General features: G+C 41.7%; 1 protein-coding gene across 1 annotated transcript in view; it reads right to left on the reverse strand.

The window, feature by feature from the left end:
- Positions 1-10,262, reverse strand: part of LOC128457441 (roundabout homolog 2-like) — an 86,182-nt gene extending 75,920 nt beyond the window's left edge. The window contains exons 1-2 of the mRNA XM_053442123.1: positions 10,208-10,262; positions 5,564-5,890 (exon numbers count right to left, since the gene is read on the reverse strand). Of these exons, the coding sequence (XP_053298098.1) occupies positions 5,564-5,890; positions 10,208-10,262 (382 nt within the window). The remainder of the gene's footprint in view (positions 1-5,563; positions 5,891-10,207) is intronic.
- Between the last annotated feature and the right edge of the window lie 16,336 nt (positions 10,263-26,598).

A 26,598-nucleotide genomic window follows, 5' to 3' on the forward strand; every position in this document is an offset into this window, starting at 1 on the left:
TGTAACGCACAAATATGAAAGTGGGGATAAATGATTGCTTCCATGCGATTCACTTTGCGAGAGAACAGTATTTCATGCCCAGAGAAAGAATGCCTTTGGCTCTCAAATTATGCCAATTAGGCCAATATTGTTGACTGGGGAGTCTGCAGTGCTGAACGGTTCAGAGACAATTCCCATCACTGAAGACAACATGAGGAAGCAGAGAGATGAGGGACAGGGAAGGGCCATATTCACGTTCCTGTTGAGGTGCAGTCATTGCTGGAAACACATATTTTCAAATATTGGTGACTCTCAGATGCTAATATGTGCTTAGGGTCGGAGTGCAAAAGCTTGTTTGAAAATTACAGATCAATTTGTTGGCATTACAGTCATGCTTACACACTGGTCATAATAATGTTGTTTGTTTTTATATGTGAGGCATCTGAAAATGAGCAAGAGGAAATACAGAGAAAGCAGATGCCTGGTCTAAGGGGGGAAATATTTAATTTGCTTCTCTCAAAGTAAGTTTTCCGTTTTCAATTTTTCAAAAATTCTGTCCTTGTTCTTTTTATTATCATACGGTAATGCACAAAATATTCAAGTAGCAGACTTTCATCTTCAGATGGAGCTGACTAGTCTACAGTGACTAATTAGCTGGTACCACAATTAGTTTTCAGCTGAAAAGCTTTTTTTTGTTAGTAATTAGCTTAAAGTCAAAATGAAAATTTGACTTTAACTCAAGCCACCATCAAATCAAAATGTTTTTTTGTCCAGTTCTTTGGTTTTGCAGAATCTGTAGGTGATGGACAATATTTGTGGTTTGTAAATCTTCTGGTTTCCGTGTCTAGATTGACCAATCACAGGCTTTGGTTGCCAGCAGGTAAACAGTCTACCGACTTATTCATTTATCTATATTCCTATGAAGACAGCTGTTCATAGAGATGAGCCAAAACGTGGTCACCAACAGATGGTGCCATGATAATCCTATATTTTGACATAATTTCATGTTGTATACAGGATGCACTTGATTTAACCAGCATATAGCAGCGAGGTTACTGAACTTAACTGCTTGTTCAATAACAAAGCATCCTGGCAGGGTTGCCTTCAGACCACTGCTTGTAGCCTGAAGCTGCAAGCTTTTGATTTGTACGTGAAATAATGCCAAGCATCCAAGCTTTTCCATTTCCATGGGATGAATGGAAAATGTAATTTATTAACCTGCATTAGCATAGAAGATATTTGTGTATTATAGGTTTGTCACTTTAGATTATAATGACATATTCCCGACAAAACTTTAAGTTGCGTCTGTTTACATCGACGACTACTGATGATGTAACAGCTAATTGAAGGGCTGTCCCAATTTGTAGATGAAGATTTCAACCACCAACCCTTGTGACTCCGTTTCAAGGGGAAAATAACTCTCGAAAACAAGGGGCAGGGAGAAGGGGTGAAATGGGATTGGTCCTTAGTCATGCTTAGTTTATTTGGACTCGTTTTTGGTGATGGAGGTTTTTTCTACCACAGCATAAAATATCTCTGTAATAACAATAATAGTTTGATTTATTTGTTATTTACAGGCTCCTGTTTATAGTTCTCCGAATCCATTATCCTTGAAGTAGAGTAGAATTCTATTCATTCTACTAAAACCTCAAATAAATGTCTTGTGTGTCTGATCCCTCATCAAAATAATTACTACAGTGTACGAACACTAACACAATCCAGACACTGGATTTATTTAGCATTGTGGCTGCTTCGTGTTTTTTGGCATCCGGGGACCTGGAGGATTTAATTGATTATTGCCTGGCTGAGTACTATACTTCTAATTCACTTAGCACAGTCCAACAGAGGGGGACTCCTCGTGCTCTGGAGTTTTTCGACTAATGAACCTTTGCATCCACCCACACCCGCCTTCAGCACATCGCTGTTTACGTCTTTCTGTCCCTTCTTAATAGTTTGAGGGAGCTGTTCTAATTCCATCAACAGCCACTCACTCTGATGATTAGTGCCAGTCCACTGGTGGCCTGGAGGTCGCACAGTTGTTTGTCGAAGTCGCGCCTCCGCTGCAGCGTCTGACGGAGCAGGCTGAAGATGTGAAAAGCTGGCTTTAGTAGCTGGCAGACTTTGATTGTACACACTGACAGCGGGGAGATTCTTGATTATTAAAATTGCACACACATGGAAGTGAGAAAGAAGTCTCGCGCTGCCCGACTGAAACGCGACGACTCTTGTTTATGAAGCGAAAATACAACAACCTCCAAATAACAAACAGACGTGGCCTCGTTTCTCGGTAAAATAGCAGATGTTATCGCTTGTGTCAAATATGCAGCCAACAAGACTGTTCAGGATATATAAATTCAACAAGGGTGCAAATACCCGACGAGGCTTGGATCAAATTTTCTTCTTTCCTTTGTCTTCATTTTGTCCTTCTTATTCAAAGACACCGAAAATACATGGTTAAGGATATATATGGCTTTTTTCCAGTCTTTTAAACAAAGTAAAGCAAGCTTTCTAACAATATGTGTTCTCCTGTGAACCCGTTGTCCACAGAATACACAAATTAGAGAGATGAAAGGGCCCAAAATGTATTAATGGATTTCTTAATGTGTCCGAAGTGATACGGCACAAAAAGAACAACCAGTAAGGAAGACGTTCAAAACAAAGTGTGGAATTCAATACTTGGAGAGGTAAACTCAATAATTTACTTCAGATTTAAGAAAAACTGACACTGGGTGTATTTGTGCCATGTTTGCTTCTTTACTGTCTTATACCCTCTGTGAGATGAGAAGACCAATACCAACACAAGACATATTCTGCAATGTTACTCTCTATTGATTTTTTGGTCATGAGCCTTAATATACAGCCTGTATAAAGAAACAGCTGTGTTGGATAAGAGTGGGGTTCTTTTTGTAGGGACTGGTTCATTTATAAGACAAACAAGTGTTATGAGGCATATCCCTTATTTTTTGCCGGGCTGTCAGCTGTAGATTTGTCTGGCATATCTGCATAATTTACATATTTTAAGCTCTGCTGCCATCCGAAACAGCTGAAGTTTTTTTGCATCACATGGAATGAATAATGCCCCTTCAAATTTCCGTCAGACTGCAGCTCATAAAATGCACGACGGACCACCAAAATTGAGCTTGTGCAGCACAAACGTTCCCGGGGGAGCAGCGCCCCTCTAGTTAGCTATATTTTCCGAACCAGTGGCTGCGATACAATGCTACAGCCCATTAGAAAATTTGAGGATGTGTGCGGACTCCTAAGGAAACAAACCGTTTTGAGCGAGGCTCGCTGACAGAGCCTCCCCACAGCACTCTCATCTACCCGCTCGCTCCCACCCGCAGCATTGCATGACAACTTTGGCTGCAGCCGTACTGGCAGGATCCTGCAGCCCCCCCCCCCCCCCCCCCCCGAAGGAGTCATGCGATTATGCATCCCTGTAGCCCTAATTTTCTGAATTACAGAGGCTGCCTTGGTCATACAGTGAGGAAAGAAAACAACCTATTGACACTGTATGAGGGGGAAACATGGATCAGAATAGGTTAGTGTGCGTCATTTGAACTCCCAGAGATGATACATAGCCTCATAGCTAGTCAGCATTGATTCATCAACACAAGGGGGTTAGAAAGAGGCGATATGCATTTGATGAAACAAAACTGCAAAGCCTACACAGTCGTTATTTGCAAAGTTTACAGCTACTTTAAATTCAAAATCCACTGAAAATAGGGAAACTTAGGTCCTGTGGTTAGTCTGAATGCTCGTAGCAGCAAAGGAAATACAAAGACATATTGAAGAATGAGGTGCTCCCCATTGTGCAAACACAGGTTCCTCAGGGCAGCAATATATGGTGCTGTTTATTTTCCTGATACGTAAGTAGCCTTTACATCCCTCCCAACAATAGAGAAGACGAAAAATTATTCCTTGCAGTAATTGCAGCTCCTACGCTGACAATGAGTACGACAATTAACTCAGAAAATGAATTCAGAACAGCGGCTGGAGCTGCAAAATACAAAATAAGCTTTATTGTATTTTAAGGAGAAGCACAAAAATCACTCTGACGCCGTCATTGTGTTCCCAAAACTCGGCCTCTATTCACTCAATGGAATCAGCCGAGCAGCTATAACATTCGTCTCTTGAAGCCACCCCGACAGTTTGGGGTCTCTGTTTTCCTTACGAGAGAGAGAGAGAGAGCTATTCTCCATCTTCAAACGCGTCTGTGCGGCTCAAGATGCGCGATGTAAATGTCATGTATGGCGCACAGTAAATTCTGATTAGAGGGTTTAGAGGAATACTGGTGGAGTGGCTGTAGCACCAGATAATAATCAACTGAATATCAAGCACCACTGTGTCTCATTTCAAAAGCAGTGTTATGTGCTGTGACACCACCACACACAAACACACATTTCTTTTATGAGGCAGGTTTGAATGTCCTCTGATGTACCCGGCCTCTTCTCGAGCATTAGTATTTCCAGGACAATTCACCCACTATTGATTTGAGAAATCCAAGTGTCTAATGTGGAAAACGCAATAAGACAAAGACAGGATGCGGTGCACAAAACGACAAAGATCTCAGATAATGTCTGGACTGAGTCACCATTAGGTTCAAGGCTCTTATCTCAGCTTTCCCCCCCCACACACACTTTCTGTTCCATTATTTCCAAAAGTAAAGCAGCAAACGTTATAAGAGAGCACCATGAAGAAGACAATTATATCGGAGGAGTCTCTTCCAGTTCCTGTAAAAACAATCTGCAGCTTAAAGTACATCAGAGTCAAGATACTAGGGGCAATATTTCCAGAGCATGCTTATTTTTAAGTAAATATTTTTGCAAATCCAAAATCACATTATAATAAACTCTTGGCCTGGAGTTCCCTCCCTCCCTGTTTGTGTTTCACATCTGTGCGAGAGCAAGAGCCAGTGCGCAGGGGAGACAGTGTGGGTGTTTGTGTGTGCATGCATGTATATCTGCGTGTGCGTCCGAGCGTGTGTGCATCCTGTTCATGGCAAGAAATCAGCTCAGTTTAGCACATAATGGAAATGTGAATAGCCCAGAGCGCCTCTCTCCCACACAGGGAGAGAACTGGCTGGGACTCGGCTGCATCCTTCCAAATCCAAACAGTGAGAGGGAGTCTGCTGGGTTAAAATCATCCCTCTTCTTTTTCCCCCTCTCTTTCCCTCCCCGGAGCAGTTCACAGCTCAGCCTCTCCCCATACATTACTAGAACAGGTCATCCAAACAGGTCTCACTAGCAAAACATATTCGCACACATATGCCATGCACACGGCTAAGCACTGACACATACAAACACTTGTAGGTTCAGTGGATAGGGGATGCTGCTTGTATTATAACAGATGACATCTTAAGCATGGATCCCTTGGCAACAACCCCAAATGTTATGACTAATCATAAGCTCTACCTTTTGAAATGTGACATTAACACAGATTCATACCTCCTTATACCCAACTAAAGGTTAACAACCTCGATATATTCTGTACAGCAATTGTCCCATTCTGCTGTCAAGCACAAGTGAGATTAATTTCACTGGAGTGACCCGGAGGAACATGATTAATGAAAAGTCGGACTTACGTGCTACTTCCAATGACGCGTTGCGGCTTACGGCCTCGCCCAGATAGTTTCGGGCCACGCACACGTAGCTGCCGTCGTCGGGCTTGCTCCGCCGTCCGTGGACAATGCGCAGGAAGAAGAGCGACCCGCTGGGCAGCAGCATGCGGTGCGATCGGGGGTTGTCGCGGTCCGTCTCGACGCGCTCCCCGTCTTTGTGCCATTCGACCGTGGGGGTTGGACGGCCTTCAGCCTTGCAGTTGAGAGTGGCTGGTTCCCCTTTGGACACAATAAGGTCAGAAGGGTGCTCCACAATGCGAGGAGAGAAGTCTTCCTGGCGGAGACGAGAACCTACGGGAGGAACAAGAGAGTGAGAACTCATTTTGGTGGTATAGTCATAGTTTGTGGGAGGTTTGGGATGAACTCATTTTACCGTTTAGTTAGCATGAGCAGCTACACATCTATGGCAGGTCAGTGAAGCAACAGCAAAGCAGTGTAAGTATAACCACAACCTATAGATCTTGTTCCAAACCTGCCTGTTTAGAGTGGGCTTTAGTTTGGCCTGTGGTGATGCTGGTTGAAGCTGTTAAAGTGACCTGCAGTAATCGAGCTGTGTCGAGTAAATAGATGCTGCACCACCGCTGCTGCACTCAGAGCTGTTCATCTGTTTATTCAATGTTAAGTGAAGATTAAATCAGTTTACAGAACAACAAACTAAAAAATAGACTGTTGTGAACATGTTGTTGTTGTGATCAACAACGTCCCTTCTGCTGACGAGTCCCAGCCGCAGCTGCTACAGAGCCATGGTCGCCTTTCTATTCAAAGTTTATTAATATTGACTGTATCATGTGTCCAAATCACAACAAATTCACTACTGCTTTTCCCTTAATAATAAACATGACCGGCGTGAAGCGGATCAGATGAGGGGTTCTCAAGGTGTGGGAGCCACATTACAGACAAAGATTCATAAAAGAATACAAAAAACTGAATTGTTTGTTTTTGTTTTCATTCCTCTGTTGACAAAAATATGATGATAAGATAAAATATTGCCATATCCCTGAAAATAAGAAACGCTAATATTATATTCCCCACTGCTTTTCAAACAAAAAGCCACAGATTTGTGAATGTGCCTGGTGGAATAAAATGTATGAAATTAGTATAAATTCAATCACAGCTCCTGATTAGTCTCAGCTTCTTCCTGACAGAAATGATATCACACAAAAGCTCCTATATTTACTTTCACAGACAGGAGCTGAGAAGTCATTACATCTCATTAGCTTTTTCATTAACACCTTTCATCAAACACTGACATCATCAAACATGTTGTTTCACTGGGGGGTGTGTAACAGCAACTGCGGAACTTCCCTTTCCTCTTTAAAGGCTACGTTACATTAACATGAATCCTATTTAGATTCATATTTGATAGTCAGTCCTCTGCAAATGTCATGACAGAGTCTAATCCTGTCCATCCTGATGGGAATAATGTCATAATCTGTGTTACCGCAGCCCAGTTAACAGCCGCCGCTCCGCTCGTTCTCTCCATTCATCTGGCCACGTGAACACCTTAGCTCGATCCAGCCCCGCCGCTGCATAAATCCCACTTCTAAATGTCACAGAGGACTGACCTCAATGTAGTGTCGCACAGTTTGTTTACAGACCTGACAGCATCACGACTCTCATCTGTTTCATGGTGTATGACCACATTATAATATCTGTGTTAAAAGGTCTTCCCTTTTCTCTGTTGTGCGCGCGTGCAAACAACCGCAGAGTGTGATGTTTGACTCACCCAAACTGATTTCTTTTTTTTTTCTTTTTTGTTTGGGCTGTCATGCGACAACAAAATATATACCATACAAACATTAAAAATGATGGTCTCTTGTATTTTCGCCACTCATGATGACAAATCGCGAATCGGATTAAAGCTGCAAATGTGAGTAGAATGGATGTGACAGTCCATAATGTTAAGAGGTTTGTTGACAAAAGAACTCCATTAGCCGGCGCCGACAGACCCAACCATGGTGATACATTACGTTTTTAACACGCTTTTAAAACCATACACATATGTCTGTGATTAACATTTGTGTGCATCCAGGATAACACACACACAGAGAGTTTCCATAAATACTGACTTTCTATAATTGTTTGTCCCATTACCCAGTCCCCACTGTGCTAATGTAGAGTTTCATGCTGTCAAACAACAGCATTTAAATGAGATGATTTAAAGTTGTGGGTGGCACGTCGGATCAGTGTCTGTCATCTCACAGTCGGAGGGTCCTGCAGGGTCCTGTCAGTCTCTCAGCCCTTTTAGCAGGAAGCAGAAAAAAACCATCCAGGGGGGTTGCTCCAGCGGCCTGTGACCCTGAATACCAATAAGTTACATAGAAAAAGAATAATTTGAAGGGATAAATGTTGGCATTTTACCACCTCAACAGAACTGATTTGAAGTGTTCTGGTTATAAATTTGGCTGGAGCTTTAAAATGAAGAGTCTTGCCACATTTGCATACTTGTTGTGCAAAATGTGACTGACGTGTTTGTCTTTGTTTCCTTCAGGCTGTCCAGCACCAAACCCTTTAGTTAAGGGGGAACTGTCCGTGGTGCTGAAGCTGAAACTCAAGGTCAGGATCTTGTTAGTACTTCGAAGCAGGATAAACAACAACAACAAAGTCACTTTTTAACATTGCAGCCGAAGTTAACTAAGTTTGTGCTTATAACCAAATGTTTCTTTGATTGTCAAATAAAGGGAACGAGAGTTATTAGTGTAATTTAAAAGTAAAGTTTGCAACGCCAAGTCGGAACCCTGCAATTTGAAATCCGTGAAGTCAGATGGGAACTCCAGATAATGTCCAAACGATTAGGTCTGGACTTTCACAGGAGTCTGCCTTTCACAGAACGCCGCAGGAGATTCTCTGGTCAGACGCCTTCACAACAACACAGGAATCTCTGCAGCATTCAGGTGGAGGGTGGCGCAGCAGGCCGGACATAACAAACTCATTCTGTGACGGAGATTTATGTGTTTTTAATTGCAGTACATGTTGATCCAAGTTTACATCTTCTATCTGAATGGCTCCTCTTTTTCATCCTGAGATATTTGTATTCTTCTGGGTTTTGTTTATTGTTTTGGGGTCTGCTGCGTGTTAGTAACAACATTAACAAGACCACTAGCTGGGGGTGAATCCTCAGGATAATATCCTGCTGTATTTTCACATGGGCCCGTTTGGAAATTATCCAAAGTTTTTGACGGGGGGGCTCACAGGATAAACCCCAGGCAATGTCCACAGCAACTGACTCGGACATGTGCCTCCTTACATATAGCAGCTCCGGGTAAATTCAGGGGAATATATGAAGTTCAGCGGATGCCTGAAAGGAGCTTAGAATGGTCAGTGCCTATATAGTAAAAAAAATCATCGACAGGCAGAACCTGTATATCCTTCTCAAACAAGTTTGATTGTGTAATTTCACTGTATTATGAATTAATAACGTGTTACCGTATCTGCAGAATCTAACACAAAACCAATGCAACAGTTTTGCAATAAATTCCGCCCAAGTGAAAGAAAAATTAGAAAAACCTATCTAAAGCAGTCCAACACAATGCACTGCCTCAGAAATGACCTTAGAGTTCGATAAACAACCTCGCTGACCCGAAGTCAACAAAACCAAAACCATCGCACTGCCCCCCCCATAGACCGCGTGGATGTGCACCAGCGAATAAACTGGCTGCACAAAGTAATTCCAGTGTCCTGAAATCACCCATGTCCACACCCACTCGGTGAGCCGGTCACACCTGCACTGCATTTACCCCACTGACACAGATTTATGTCCTTATGGGCTTCAGGGGGACAAAGCAGCACAGACGTCTCCATGATAAGGACGGACCTTCCTGTCAGGAACCTAAGATACGTTTCCTCTCGGGTGCAGATCTATGTGTGTGTATGTGTACAGTAGGTCATTGGATTGTACGAGTTACCTCTAGACACAAGCAGTGAAGGATAGATTTACAGACTTTATGAGTAAGCATTTTCTGTGTGGCACATTAGACATATTTCGGCTGAGCCCCCCCCCCCCCATATAAGCAATCAGAGCATTATTGGCTACACTGAATATGACCCAAGATGGAAATAAACATAATGAACATCACATAAAAAAACATAGATTTTATAACACTCGATGGACTATACGAGATTGAAGACTCCAACTGATGAAGAATAGCCATTAAGACCCTATTTCTTTTGAAAACACTGAGAAAAGTTAACCTGGACTCAATTTCCAAACTCAAATGTTAAAGAAAAAAGGAAGCACCTTTGGAAATACAGCCAATTAAAAAAGCTGTCAAAGATTTTACTCACGTAACAAATGTGCTCAATTAGAGCAGCCCTTATGAATAAAAGAACAACCTAAATGCCTTCAAATATCTGGCCTGGCACTGTCTTGTATCCAGACTGAATTAACCAACTGTGGTGCATGCGGCGCATTTGGCTTTTTTACGCTCAAGAGGAAAAGCAAATTCACAGTAAATCGTGTGAGATACCACGCTGGGTGTCTGGATGCGCTTCAGCCGTGGGTCCAACACGCTCCAGGTCACAGCCCTGTCAAGCTTTTCTCATTCGTAATGTGAGACCACAAACACTTTCAGTCACAACGTGTAGTTATCGGTGCAGTGGTGAACTTACCGTGGGTTTGGGCGTACAGAAGTCCACAGAGAAATAAATACTGTAGAGGATCCATTCTGGCATATTGGCCCCGTGAGCTATCGACGCATGAATTCCCTCCTCAAGCGCCCAAAAAAATACAAATAAACGATCTGTGAATCAGTTATCACTTTGCGATGGTTGGACGAGTCAGGTCAGTGAAGTAAAAGAAGCGAAATCAGCCGCTGAAGGAAGAAACCATCCTCATCCACATGTCCGTCCCTATTCCCTCTCTCTCTCTCTCTCTCCAAGAGCGCACCAGTAATAAGCAGCGGTCGGTCTCGCGGACACGTTGGGGAAAGAAAAAAAAATTCCTGCAGTCACAAACATCACCGACGCCCGGAGACACCCCGGTTACTGGCTACGGTCCCCGCGTCTGACCGCCGCATTCCCCGCACACTTTTTCACCGGCTCCGACCGCAGGGGAACGCATCCATCCTGACGCGGGACAGAGTGTGGGGTTGGATGAAAAGACGCGGGGATGGATGGGACTGAGTCAGTCAGAGGTGAGAGTGACTGCACGGTGCGGCGCAGCAGCCCGGCCCCTCCTCTCCGCTCCCCCGCTGCCCTGGGAGAAACTAAGCAGCGAATTTAACGCACACAATGGATATGAGGAGGCTTTTACTTAAATCTACTTTCCTAGTGACTGGATGGTGAAGCTCCTGCTCGGTGTAGACACAGTCCTTGCAGCAGGATCACTGTTATTTTGCCTTTGTGTTGTTCAGGTTTTCCTTGATTTATTTCACTTTCCTGAAGGACTGATTAGATGTTTAACATTGCATTTGGTGTGGGCTTATTGAGATGATGAATTCTATTTAAATGAGAGGCAATAGCTTTACAATTAAAACTCTTCTTGTCCTCTTCTGTTTCTTCTAATGTTATGAGCATGCAGCATCAGGAAACTGTACATTATTCTACCAGTTTTTCTTTTTAGAAAAACAATGTATGGTCTGTATTTATACGAATGGTCAGTATATACGGTCTGTGTTCATTTAGCACTTCTCTAGTCTTGACGACCATTAAAAGGGGTTTATAGTACAGTTTTGCCAATACCCCACACAGTTGATGTGTGTGCAGCATTTTCAGCATGACTTATGGCACAGCCGTCAAAGACAACTTGGGGTTCAGTATCTTTCCAAAGACTCCAACAGCAGGTTTTAGTTTGAAATTGAAGGGGACATGTGATAGGACCCTGTCAAATTAGGGAAGAATACAGTGGGACATATAAGACCAAAATCAGCACACGGCTGTGAGTGTTGATTTCCATTGTTTCCTCAACATCTCTCTTTCTTTCCTTCCAGACAAAAACTCTGCCCCCAAGTCTTCAACCTTAAAACACGACTAGCATCCTCTTTAAACTTCTCTGTTTTTTAGTGGCTCTAGTGTGGAAACCACGCATGAAAAGCCAAAGTCCACTTTATTGTCAATTCTGCCATATAGGATATAGATGGGATTAAACTGCCATTTCTCTCTGGTCCCTAATGTAAGCATATAAGTAGACAAAACATATAAGTATGCAAAAACAGGGCATGTAAGTACGTAGCATATTAAGCACTCAAAACCATGCAGTCATAAGGCACCTATAGGATGAGAAAACCTAGCAATGTGGATGTGGCCATAGTCATACAGCCTTAGCTACCTAGAGGTAGCTTTATTGGGGATGCTGGGATGGAAGCGCCAACCTGCTGGCTAGCAGACAACCTGCCCTTGTGCTTCACAGCCACCCAAGTCCTGAGAAGCTGATGCTCCAGCTCCAACACTGGAGCCATTTTGTTTGTCTGGTCTGTCTTGAACGTCTGCCTTCAAAGAGTTGATGGATCCTATCTGTGTTAGTAGTTCTTTGTTATTTTTTAACCTTTAAGCCGTTATGTTTAAGGATAAACCATTTTGCCTAAAACCACAACGGGGGGTGTCGAGTAAAACCATTTAAACAAAACTGCCCAGTTTTGTCGACTTGCATTTTCATTTTCCATTCACGGTCGAAAAAGCTATCACAAAGGTGCACAGATGTAAAGAAATGGCACTTTGCCCCCGCCCACCTCCCGAGGTGCTTTTCCCACCTTTTCGTCAATACTGCTAAATATTGTCAATAGCCTTATAAATGCGGTGCCTCGCAGTGAGATTAGAAAGAGACGGGCTGTATCAGGTGCTATTGATCCAGAGAGGAGGAAATTAAACCATTTTTGAGTCTGTGTTCAAAGCAGCGGATCGAATAATAATTGTGGGCGATGGTTAAATCCAGTCCATATGAAGAGGGTGTAAAGTGAGCGCAATCATTTGGATTGAATAGAGCTCATCCATCAGAGGATGTTGTTTTCAGTAGAATGTTCCTGTCACGTTGTTCTTACGACAGCAGCTCGGTTTGTGGTGACTCAGGGGCCACTTTCCTCTCAATAACTTTTTGGTGACACCTCAATAGGACACGGTTTAAACAGAACTGAAGAGCGGGGATGGTCAAGTGGCATTTCCGGTGTAAAAAATACCACTTAATTTCCATTCCGGGGACCACACAATGCAGTGACGCATTCAAACCACTCGTCACCAGTGACTGTTTCTCCGATTTCCTGCTGACGTGACCGTATCCCATAACACTTCCCTTTTTTTTTTCAAAGGAGGAGATGATGAATTGGCTTTTCAAGAAATTAATAACCTTTCAAAATCCATCAAGGTGAACTTAATGATGTGAGAAGGAAACTTCAAGAACGTGGTTACAGCTAATTGTAGCAAATGACTCGACTGCTGTTCCTCATTAGAAGTAAGAGTAAAAGACGTGTTGGTGTTATTTTCGTCTCTCACATGTTTTCCCACGGAGAACCTGGAGCAGTAGGAAATGCTGTAAATAATAATGCCAATACTGTGTAACCAAGGATTAGTGAACTGAGCATTATCAAGTGACAAATGTGACAATTAAGAATTATATATAGTCATGGAGGCTAACACAGTATATGAGCATTAGTCTTTATGTATAATGTAATGAAACACATGCTATACTGAAACCATTGAAATGTTGCAGATGTTGGGATTTACTGTACATATTCAACATGAAGGGCATCGGCGGAGCGCAGACCTCTGTCAAGACCCAATAGTCCCCTTATGAAACCGGAATTTAAATTCACCACAACCAGATATTTATTTAGATCTGCACCAATTGCACACATTCATAAATATCAAAATATTCCAGATTTTCTTCATCAATATGTATGAAATAGTATATGAGAAATCCGAGAAATATGGAAAAATGCACTTTCTTGCAACGTTAAAGAAAAAGAAATTCCTTTATCTGACCCATGATCCATATTTTTTTTATTAGTAGTTGTTGCGTTATCGTGCAAACTTACTAACAGACAAACAAACAGACCCAACATTATAATAATAATAACCCACTTAATGTCACTTTTCTCATGAGATCCAGTTATGCCAGTGCTTTTATTGCACACAATTAAAACCTGATCAAATGTTACAAAGACATCGTGTCTCATTGATGAATCAGTATCCATTAACCATACAGTGTACATCCAGTTAACAATCTGCCCAGGACCCTGATGCTATGGAGCTGAGATGATGCTTCCGGTTTTTCTCACCATATTATGTATAATTTACAAATATCTATTACTGTGCCACCTTATTATCTTACATCTTGCTTCTTATGTTAGGTGTTGTTATCAGAGAAAACCCAGTTAATGGCTCACTCATGGGGCAGCTGTGGCTCAGGAGGTAGAGCGGGGCATCGGCTAACCATAAGGTCAGCAGTTCAATCCCTGGCTCCACAGTCCACATGCAAAAGTGTCCTTGGGCAAGACGCGGAACCCACTAATTGCTCCTGACAAATAATGACTGGCAGACAAATGCGTGTGGAAGCGCTGTATGAAGAGATGTGTGACCTGTAGTCTAAAGAGCTCTGAGTGGCCGATAAAATGAAATAAAGTGCTACATACATGCGGCCTGGTTAACATTCACGAGTGCATTCAAAATCCCAAACAGTATTTAATAAGTAAAATGTTGGAAATGAATAAAACATATAAGATGCTCTTCGCTGCCTTAAGATAGTATAAAATCAGACAACACTGTGAAGTACCGAATTAAAATGGTTAATGTTTTTCCAAATTACAATATTCATAATAAATAGCTTAGAGAAATTAGTCACAGAAATGAGTGTGTTAGTTACTGTCTCACTTTTGGATGAGCCACAAATTAATACACAACCTCTGAATATAGCTATAGTAAAAATAGGAAAGGTGCTTCAAGGCGGTGGGATGAAAAATGTCATAAAAATAAAGAGACGGGAGGAAATGGCATGTGGGATAAGCGATCGCATAACGGCATTTGATGTCTATAGCATAAGGTCAAGAAAAAAGTGTGCATTTATTGAGTGAGGTGGTTTGATGTTAATCTTTGATGCTGAATAAGATAAGAGAGGCAGTGAAAGACTCCATCTCTCATCACACACACACACACTGAGAGAGAGATGGACATGTTTCCAGGCAACGTGGGATTCTGCAGCCTCTCTCACACAAACCAAAATCAAAAGGGCTACTGCCTCTCATCAATCTCCCTCTCTCGCTCCCTCTCTCCCTCTCTCTCTGTTGATCACACATAGGAGACAGTGTCAAGGTCACAAGTTTTGTCCGCACCATTACCTACTCATAACCGTGTTTGTCCAAGCCAGGCGTGTTGGAGGTAACAGATGGTGCGTGTGACAGTGTGTTCACCACCAGGCCTGCTCAGCCTCAGTGAGAGTAGACGGAGTCGACATGTGTCCGGACGACGAAGCCTGGCCCTGCACACGAGTGACAAACCTCAGTCTAACAGCTTAGGGTGCTCAGTCCACTGAAACACGGCCTTGGATCTCAGACCAGTGATCTGAGTGTCTTCAGTGCATCACACAGCATTTGAACTATAACAACCATATCATTGTTTTATTCGGACACTTCATTTCCAGAGCTAATGATGTAAATGGTAAATTAGCCGTATTTATAAGGTCCTTTTCTAATCTTATCGACCGCATTCATACAGCGCTTCCATATACTGAGTTTTTTCTGTCGAACTCCATTCATTCACATTGTGTGAATGCTGTGGTGCACAGTGTATTACCCAAGGACACTTCAGCGGTAATGTTGTTTTTATTTTGCATTTGTTTGCTGTTTTAGCAGCGTTACCATGAAACACCTTGTGGAAGGATGTGGTAAAGGTCAAGAAAGAGCCATCAAGTTGCAGATCCAGGAGAATGATCCTGGAGTTTTATTCACTTTCTTTGACATCAAAATAAAGGTCGTATTTCAACGTTTTCTGTCGGTAAACATTTCTTGATGGACTGATAGTTATAAGTGTGTGCAATTTGCTGCAGATCCAAATAAAAAAACACGTCTTGTGAGTTAAGGTATGAGCTCTACTGAGAGATATTCCAGTTCAATCTTGTCTGGAGGTCAATAATAGCACTGAGCTTTGTTAACCTTCAATCTTGTTTTAGGTAACAGACAAGTAGAGGGTCTCCTTTTTCCTTTGATAGTTATCTATGCATGTTATAAGATATAAACATTCAAATAATTAACTGTTTATTTTTTAAAGCACTCCTTTACTGTATTCCAATATCTTGTCTGAACAAAGAAAGCCACAAATTAAGAGCAACAAAGAGAAAACTATCCATATCTTATTCTATTATGGGCTACAGTTCCCCTTTGCAAAAAACTTCAAATCAACATTAAAACCAGTTAGTGGGGCATTGAGAGTGTTACCGGTTATGGATCCAACACCTTATGCTGCTGGTTTTCCGCTCATCATTTTGTCTAAGTCATTCTGGCTCTCGAATTGCTCCAGATGACACATAAAATTCAATGGTAGCGAGCTGTAAATGAACATCCGTTATAATTTCATGTGATATTGCATTTTATGACTTATCGGCAGCAGTAAGCCGTGGTTAGTTTCTGCCTCGCTCATCTTTCCTTTTATTCAGATTGGCTGAGCTCCACAATAAATTAGGATGATGTGTGGGTGTGGTTTTCGATTGCTGGAAGGGAAATGTGATCTGTGCTTCTTTACGAATAAAGCATGAGGGAGTCAGGAACTGCAAGATGGCTGCAAGATGGCTGTGGATATTGGTCCTCTCTGTAAACACTGCAAACACAACACCCTTGAGAAGACCTTTGCACCAATTATTGAAAATTGATGGTCACATGGTAAACTATTGCTCAAGAACTGTATCACTTAGATCCTTTTAAGTCTAATAATTATGCTAGTTGTCCGTATTCCAGTTGAGGTTCCTCTGGTTCTGAAGATATTCGTAACCGAATAGCGTTAACCATCACACACCAATGACCTGGTTCATGGGCATATCAATTATTCATATTTCTTTTGTCTGAAACGTTTGTTTTCAGCTCCTATCTCTTTAAGCCACCCCCCCTGATAAAGCTATGTCTGCTCTGATTGGGCAGCTGACCCACTCTGTCGTGATTAGTCAACTGCTACAAGTGCCTTTAGGAAACGTAAGCCTCCACTCTCACTTAACCTGGCTTTACTAGGGGGCGCGCCAGACCAGCAGCTGGGCGTGGATTATGCAAATGTAGGTCACTGTGATGTCATATGAAATCACGCTGGCGTCAGAAACGACTGGCGAGACGTTTCAGGAGCTTCATATCAGCATTTTCTGTGGGGTCCAGAGCTTCGTTCATAGCAGACCTTTGGCTTTTTTTACTTTGCAGAACTAAAGAAAGCCTACAAAACACAAGAGGAAAGAGAAAAACTGAAAAAAGCATAACAATTATCCTTGAAAACTTGCACCCAATCTACAAAGTCTATGAATGCTTTTTGAAAACACAAACATGAAAAATATGTCTTGTTGAGCCTAGGTCGCCAGTTGTTGAGTTTTCACCACAGTGCACATAGTAGGCATGTTATTTGTTTACAAGTACCAACAGTTTAAAATGGTCTATGTCAACCACCACATGTGTAGAGAGCTTTCTGTGTGACACACCACCTGTTTAGGGACAGAGGGCTTCGCTCATTGACCTGGAAAGTTACCCCTTGTCTCTTTGAGTTTGTGAAGGCAGGAAGTGACCTCTGAACCCTACAGGAGGAGGACACTAACCCAATGCCTCAACACTTCAAAACAGCAACCATGATAGAACATCTTCCACTGCAAAGAAAGATCATTTGAAAAAAAAAATAATATATATATAGTCATGTTAACAATTGTCTCTACCATGGGGGCTATTTTGAGCTCTTGTGCTACCGTTGTTTTCAAAACGGTCCTTCACAACTCAAACTGTTCCATACCTCTTGAGACACTTTTGAAGTAATGTTGAAAGGACTCTTAAAATCACATCACAAGAATGTGTCTTCTCAGGAGATGGAGTTCTCTCTCCTGGAGATGAGTGGTGCTGCCAATGCATTACTATCACTTTCACGGAGAACACAGTGCTTCTTCTGTGTACCTTCACGCTCCATGAAACACCGTTGAACTCCTGACACACCTTGCCAGAGTGGAGGGAGAAGGGCCCAATCCCACCAACTCCATTTGAAGGCTCTCAAGGTGAAGGCTCCATTCAGCTTCTGGAAGAGGTACTCAGAGGGGGTGGGGGGAGGTTATGAGATATTGCTATAGTGATATAGACGTGGAGGGGAAAGAAAAGGGTTTGTGCTTAATCAGGCGCAAGGACATTTACACCATTTGTTTTTCTTCTGGAAGAGCAGAGGGGGGGGGGGGGACAGAAAAAGAAAACAAGGATGAAAATGCTGTGAGCAATACGAGGGAGAAACCCCAGGAAGAACTGTGCTCTTAACATTTTCAAAATGGCAGATAATAGACTTCCCCCATGCGTGTAAACATTGCATTTCCATAGGAATGGCCTCTTTTTGGGTCTCAGAGCGGTAGTCATGGGTGAGAGAGTCATGTGGCACTCAACTCTTAATCTTGTTAGATGTTTCTAAAACGGTGGTGGCTCTTTGGTTTAAGACGGACATAAAAAAAAAGGCAGAATAAACTCAAATAGAGTCTTAATCTGTAATGGCAATTAAAATTCAGTTTTAATACTTATGGTTATCCTTATCAATCAGATATTATTTGATTGTTCTATTAATAAATGCAATGACAGCCTGCAGAGTTGATGCCATGTTATTTCATTTTGTTTTAGAATATTTACTATTGCTCCATTTAAGGGATTGGATGAAACAATAAGTTTGATATTAAATGTATAGATATTTATAAATTAAAAGCAAACTCCACAATTATAATAATTCCTGTTAATAGATGTAATAATAGACAATGCATCTATTTTATTGTCTGCCATCTGCATGTGTCACATGACTACTGTGGTCCAATTATGAGGAAGTGATCAAGCCTAATTAAACTAGGCTAGTTTAATTAGCTCAGGAGGGATAATAACCCAGAGATTGCAGACCCCCGGGCACATAGGCAGTGTGTGACCATTTTGATTTTGGGAATTTTGCGGTCTGGTTTAATAAAGAGAAATTATGTTTATTTAACTTTGACGAAAACCACACTCTTCCCTTAACCAAAGTGCTATTGTTGCCTCAATCTAACCCCAGGCAGGACTGGGGAATGAACCCTGGTCTCTGGTGTGACAGTCGTGCACTGTGCACCTGCTACCCACTTCAACCTCCTGCTGGTTAATCTTATGCCATTAATAAATGTATATGTAGCCTCTGACAATAATCTAGTTGGCAATTACATTTCCTGTAAAAATATTTTGTTAAGCGGTTTAGTTGTATAGAAACATAATTTCACACAGCAAGGGTTGACAGTTTGGGCTTTTTCATTAAATACATCAATGCACCCGATCCTCAAGACCTGTGCGAAGTACCTGCATTCAGACAACTCTGGCCTTGTAGGAGAAGAGGAATTCTTCTTTGTGCGACTGGTCCGGGCAATAAGCCAGGAAAGGTAAATATTACTGAGGCAGACAAATACAGGCTTCTGCATCATCACTGGCTTTTGTCATTGTCAGTCAATGGTTGATGTTGTGTAGATTTACACGGAAACTATATTGAATTATTTCTCCTTTACACTGATACTTCTTCAGCGAGGTAGCACGGTAACCACAGCCGGCCTCTGCCACACATCACAGCTTCAGTTTCCCTTCTGTACATTTTTTTTTTTTCAGACTCAAATGAAGCCACCGTGACCTTTGACTACAACTCATCTTTAAGTCCAAGTAACAAATGGATAAAATATGAAGCATTGGTTGTGGCCATAGCCTTGACATTTAATCACCCAAAACTAATCAGTTAATCAATGAGTTTAAGTGTACATTTGTGAACTAATTCAATCATAAATACATTCTTGCCTAAAAACGTTCATGAGGCAAATAAAGGGTTTTGTGAGGTCACAGCAACCTTGACCTATGACTAATAAAACCTAATCCGTTTATCCTTTGGCCAAACTGAAGAGATTGTCACCAGAGCGGGAGTTCACTCCTGGTTTAATATGGGGCCCCACCAGGTCCCTTTTGCCTGCACCCCCACTAATTCTCTTGAAATGCTCCTGTCACAGAGGAGCTCACGGGTGAAGATGTCAAGGCAGAGTGCACCGAGATTGCGGTGGATCACTGAACCCCTGACACTGCAGAGAGAGAGATTTTCAGCTAAAGAAAGACAGGCTGCACATTACCATGATACTCGATAGGCCACGGATTCAAGAGAGATTTATACCACTGCTACACTACTGTCATAAAAGGGTGTGTTCTAGACGGGTTCATATTTGTCTTGTTGGTGTAGTAAACAGCTGTTGGTTGGGTGTGTGTGGGGGGGGGGCGGGGTGTTTTGTTCTGCTTGACTATCTGTAAAAGTCACTGCACGCCACCGCTGTGTAGTAATAAGGTAAGAAATGGCTGCTACACATTGTTTCTCATTCCCCTGCAATAGGTGAGGGACTTGATTCATCGCTGTGGCATCTGTCTGTGTGGGCACAGCTTTGAGCACACAATTACTCAAGAACAATGCATGCCAGAAACCTAACACCCTCTGGTTCCCCGTAAAAACATGTTGAACAGTCCTCTACAGTCGATGGTCTGATTGGATTTTGGAGGAGGGCTTTTTGTCACATACATTTTCATTCCATGTGAAGAAAATTCATTCATTTTACATGACTCTCAGTCGCTCGCAGGAAGCACTTCCATTCCGGAGTCCACGGTCTCTTGTGGATGAATGTGCAGGCTGCTCCATTAATGAGGTCATACGATCCAAGCCGGAGAGTTCAGGTGTGTCAGGAAGTGGGAATAAGAGGGACGGTGAACTTGACCGCGGATTTCGTGCATCAGTTGAAGCTCTTGCGTTTCCGGTCAGTCTCCCGTCTGGCTCTGACCTATATGGTCCCAAGGTTTCTGGGTTAGTGACCGAAAGAATGAGATTGCAGCTACAAGTGACAGAGGCTTTCTGGCCTGTGCCTGTGTGACAGTGTGAGGAGTTTAGTGATCCACGAGGACCTTAGCATCAGTGCTGCTCCTTCACTTTGGCAGAAAAAGCGATGGCAGCTCAGGTTGCCTCCCCAGGGGCTTCACCGAATCCATTTGGGAACGTGGTGAAAAGTGTGGCAGATCTATGATATTTTCTAAATCAGGGGTCACACTTTATACAGGGATTGGGGTTATACATCCAACATCCATGCACTATTTCTGAATCAAGGTGCACATTTAAGTCATTCAATGTTTTCTGTTAGCAAAGCCAAACATAGTTGAAGGTATTTGATAATTGTCCTTTGTTCAAGCCTATTGTGATCTTTAAAAAAACCTTTTTAATGAATTGTTATTAAAATGGTTTGACTTTCCTTTTTCTTTATAAAACTGACAGGACAGGAAGCTTCAGGGGAAAACAAGATTTCATTAAGGGCCAAAATCCCCTGGGCACCACATCTCGGTCCAAAATGACCATAAAAACAATTACTTCTCTAATGGAAATTGAGAGAGGATACTCTTCCCCGAAAGTAATCACGGAAATATTAAATGCTGACGCTTTCTGGCTTGACGACTTGCTGACTATAGGAAATTGGCTGTGGTAATTGGTCAGACAAATTATACCTTTTCACAGTTTTTTTGCTGTTAGGTGTTATAATTATTTTCTTCTTGTTTATTGCGGATTTAAAATATCTGCAAAGTGTTATAAAGGCACCTCCTCTCCCACAGAAGACCCTGCTGCTGCAGCTCCTGAAACAACTTGTCAGAAGTCCAGCTGATACTTCTAAGGAATTGTGATGTCATGTGAAATCCCCCTCCCAACATTTGCATAATGTATACCCAGTAGCTAGTCCGGCACGCCCCAACTCACAGGCAAACAAAGCAAGAGCATAGTCGGACGTTTCCTTTACATGTTGAAAGTAGGCCAGCCAATCAGAGCAGATTGGGTGTTATCAGGAGGAGGGTCCTAAATAGATTGGAGCCAAAACCTGAACATTAGCACATGAAAACATTTCTAAATAAAACCCTGAATCAAAATGAATGAATCTTATTATGAAGATAATATGTCTATAAATCAATAGAACACACACCCAACTCATTGTCTATGCGCAATGCCCGACTCGCAAACTGTGTCAACCACTCTCTCTCACACACACAAAAACAAATGACTCCAATTAATCCATCATGTGTAGGATACACTCCCTCCCTTAATCTGCCCTAATGCACCATCAACTATAGTCTGGGTGCAGCGGTGATAGATGTGTGATAGATATGTGATAGATGTCGATTACTTCATAGTTTGGTAGAGAGATTATTGACAACAGGGACATAATAGGACCCGAGGGAAAGAGACAGAGAGAGAGAGAGAGTAATCACAGTCTTTTGCACAGTATTTCTGTTATTTATTACTTGACAATGAACTTTAACAATAACTTCGGTAAATGGCTACAGGATCACTTCTGTTTCTGAATCAATGTCCCTCTGACTGATTTTATTAACAAGAGCATTACATTACATTTCATTTAGCTGATGCTTTTATCCAAAGCGACTTACAATTAGTGCATTGAACCATGAGGGTACAAACCCAGAACAACAAGAATCAAGAAAGTACAATTTCTTCACAAAATAAAAGCAAAACTACAAAGTGATATAAGTTAGTGCCATTTAAGTGCTACTAAATTGTTAGCTTCAAAATTTGATTAGTTTAGCTCGCAGTGAAGGAGCAACGTGCCGATTGGCCGAAGCAGAGCGGAGTGAACGGACTGGGGTGTAACGTTTGACCATGTCCTGGATGTAGACTGGACCTGATCCGTTCACAGCACTGTACGCAAGAGCAAACTAAAACATTTCTGCAAATGGCCTGACAGAATGATGCTTGAAATATGGATAAGTATATTTAACCAACATCTCCAATTGTGTTGAAATCATCAAAGTTTATTGTGGGTTAACATTAATATCAGTTTGCAGTTAATTATAAAGTAGGCTAATATGATGGATTCTGACAATGTCTGTTGTCCAGCTCTGGTTTCTACTGTATGACGAAGGCAGCAGGACTCACATTTCAATTCATCTGCAGCCTCAGGCCACTTCAGATCTTTAATGTTTTATTTGTTTTTATTGCGTTTTACTTTGGAAATTTGTTACTGTTTAAATATTTTACTTTGTCTTATGTAGATGGCTGAATTTATATTTGGTGTTTACAGAGGCCAATAAAAGAATGAACCTAATGAGCCTCAGTTGTCCTTACCGGAATATTTGGGTTTATACAGCGACAATGCTTGGTCTAACGCACATGCTGACAGACAAACCAAGTAGCTTGAGGTGAAAGAAGCAGTTCAATATTATACCAAATGGAAGGGAGGAGATAGCGGTCTACATCACCGCAGGTCTGACAGTACGCCCATTATCCTCATGAGATACAATCTCCCAAGGTTCACCTTATCACAACACCAGACACAGGACGGCAACTCCCAACACAAAACATAATGCATCTAAAGCCTTTCTGCTGGGGCTTTCAGAACTCTCAGGTCAACCATCTGTGAAACATAGTTCACATCAGGCATAATATAAGTCAAACACCAATTTAAAGGAATAACAAGTAAGAAGTGTCTTCAGTTACAAAGATAGGTCTGTTTCATCCCATTTCACTGAGTGATGTTACAAGTTACACTGAGATAAAGTCAAAAGTAACTGAAAAAGCATTAGCTTGATGTTACATTGTGTGTCCAAATTATGTTATTCTGAAACATTCAGAGAACAATATATTTTGAAATATGATACTTTGATCCACTGGGTTATGTGCTCAACTATATCTTGGCCAGGTGCATGAACATTAGACTGGAAACACTTTATAATTCGGACACTATTAAAACGTTTGTTGGAATCAAAGCTCTCAATGCGCACGTACACACGTTTGGGTTTGGTTGGGTTTAATGTAATTGGGCAAGAAACTCTTCGTAGGGAGCAGTGAACGTTTGACTGCTGATTAACTACAGGCTTTGTCATTTAAACAATGCCCATGGGGAAGTGGAGGGGCTAACCAAACCTGTTCCACCTGATTTACACAACAGTATCAAAATGAGGACACCTGCTGAAGGAAGTTTCTTTTTTATAACACCCACACATGACAATGGTTTATGGTTTACATTAAATGTGGTTGATGGCTTTGGTATCTTCAGCTCTGACGTATCATATGTTTTGTTTTACACCATGTTGACTTCATACTAGTATTTTTGAAGATAGAATCTTTCAGCTGCAATAAGCCCTGACAATACTGTAGTTGAAGCATTATATTATAGTCTACCATGTACCTAGTGAAGACAGGAACACAGGGATGAGATGGAGCATAGCTTGGAGGTGACACACACAAACGCACACACACACACACACACACTCCGTGTGAAAAACTCAATACCTAAGGCTCTAAACCCTGGTGGAAACAGTGAACTAGACAGATAAAAACACATGGCTTGTACAGCGTTGTTTCCTGTGACACATATGGCAGCCTACACAAAAGCCTTAGCTAACCTACCATTCCTCTGACACTTGCTTTTGGCACAACACTGAGCCGAGACATTTCTGTACTCGCCATAAAGACAAAAAAATCACGTGAGGTCCAGCAGAACTTGAGAAGTTATGACATATTATGATAACATACCTCTGCTAAAGTTTCACATACAATATTATGTATCCCATTAATGGGCAGATCAATGCAAAATCTGCTGCTGATTATCACATTTTTAATTGGTCGAAGAGTGACCGAGACATTTCACAAGAACACAACTGCAAAAACCACAAAACAAATGCAAAAGCCACAACACAGCAGCAAAAGGTTGATAAAGGCTACGTTACTCTGCTCAATGCATCGTCAACATCATGTGTTGCTCACTTTCGTTGTAGTTGTGTTTCCGTTGTGTGGCTTCTGCGTGGCTTCATGTTTTCTGTTAATGTGCTTGTCTGCGGTATGGAGAGCATTGAAAAACTGAGGTGTTCGCTGCGATTGCACTTTACTGCGTTACTTAGCCTACACAGTTCAAGCTGTGACACTGATCCTAAATGTGCAAGGTTGAAAGAAGAGGATAAAGTAAGAATAAGTGCACATGACAGGGAAGAGGATGTCACCTTCACATAAATTCTGTAAAGCTTTCAATTTCAGTGGCCATGTTAGTGGAATGGGACTTTTTCAATATCTTTCAATTTGTGATGTAACCTTGAGCACCATCGTTCAAGCTGTAGTTGCTCTTTATATTACATAAGGTGTTTTTTTTATTGCTAATGGGCTGTTTTAGAGGGGATGAACAGCAAATTTAACAATGCTTTGAGAATGCATTGTCGGATTTGCTTTCTAGTTTAAATGGAATCTCTGGTCGTTCTACATTTTTATTGAAATTCAAAACATGCGTAAAGGGGAATGTGAATTTAATTACTATTACTTTAAATAATTATACAGTCACAAAGCTCTCAAATAGGAAGTATTAACCTTTACAGCAGTGTAAGTGTAAAACCAGACCTTGACAAACCACCACATTGCATAAAATATAAAACGCTCATTTATTTCTACTTCCTGTTATATTCCCATGTTTTTCAGTCAGTTTCAACATCCCACTCGTTTCTCCCCATTGATTTGTGGATTAAATAATGCAGACACCGAAACACATATCGTCAAGACCATGCAAATATTGATTATAATTTACAATCACTGAAATATTGTTCCTTGTGCCAGGTTTCATGAAACAATGTGACAGTAGTTGGGAAATAAACTGCAGATATTTGACTATCGATGACCATTGAATGAAATGGTAACCCTGCTTTATATCCGTCTACATTTTGGCCAGTTTAGCCAGTTTTTATGCCTCTACACCAGCTCCACCAGTGGTCGGAGGCTTTATGTTTTCAGGTTGTCTCTATGTTTGTATGTATGTCTATCCGTCCAGTTGGACGTGGTCAAAGGTCAAGATCATGATATCTCAAGTCTGCCTTTTGGGAATTTCTGCCATTTTTGGTCCAGTTGTCACAAAGACTAAAAGATGATTGGATTAGATATCGACAGTCAAATGTCACGATGACCTTGCATGAGTCTTGAAAGAAATGAATGTCTGCTGAAACTTCAGTGGTTGGCCGAGGCATACAACCGCGGGGCAGTGGTTCTAAACTTTAAAGTGCATCTTTGACAACCTGACTGTACTTCACAATAACACTTTTATAATAAGACATTGTCTCCTCCTCTATAGCTGCCAAGGATTAATTCCTGCGTGAGAAAATGTGGAGCAGAACTCAATCAGGAGGACCGTGATGCAGCTCGGGGCTGGTGTGCAGTCAGCGGGGGAATAGACAGGTCTTGGTAGATCTTCATTAAATAGATCAATGTCCGAGGAGAAACTCATTATTTGAAGCTAACTCAGGTAATAAACTTAGATTGATGAGTGATTTCGTTTAGGGGGGAAAAGGGCACTTGTGAGGCTGTGGGACTGAAAACATCCCCGTGAACACGAGACGGTTATCAGGCCATGAGAGGCTCGGCTGCCTCTGTTGGTATGGGAAACTGAATCTACGGCATAAATCTATGCTCCTAACTCAGTTAATGTTATAACTTCATTCGTCAACTATAATAGTAGACGTAGCTGCATGTACAGTGATGCCTCAGCGGTGGATGGCGGAGGCAGCTTCTATGGTTGGCCTCGGTGAGAGAGAACACTGTCAAATATCATTAATGTTACATGCCATCCCTAATACTGATTAAATACTGGCTGAGTGAACTCTTGTAATAAGTGAGAGCATTTTTTTTCCCCTTTACATAAGACTGTTGATTTGTATGATGAGTGATGGAGGGGATGTTTGCGAGAGGTGATGATAATATGAGCAGGCAGATGGATCATCCCTGTTGTTGTCATTAGGACTAATGTTGTATTACTGTGTTAAAGTCACATACCTGACAATAGAAAACTCAGTGCACGGTCGAGATGACACACG

Source organism: Pleuronectes platessa, chromosome 15 (genome assembly GCF_947347685.1).
Source record: "Pleuronectes platessa chromosome 15, fPlePla1.1, whole genome shotgun sequence".
Taxonomy (NCBI): domain Eukaryota; kingdom Metazoa; phylum Chordata; class Actinopteri; order Pleuronectiformes; family Pleuronectidae; genus Pleuronectes; species Pleuronectes platessa.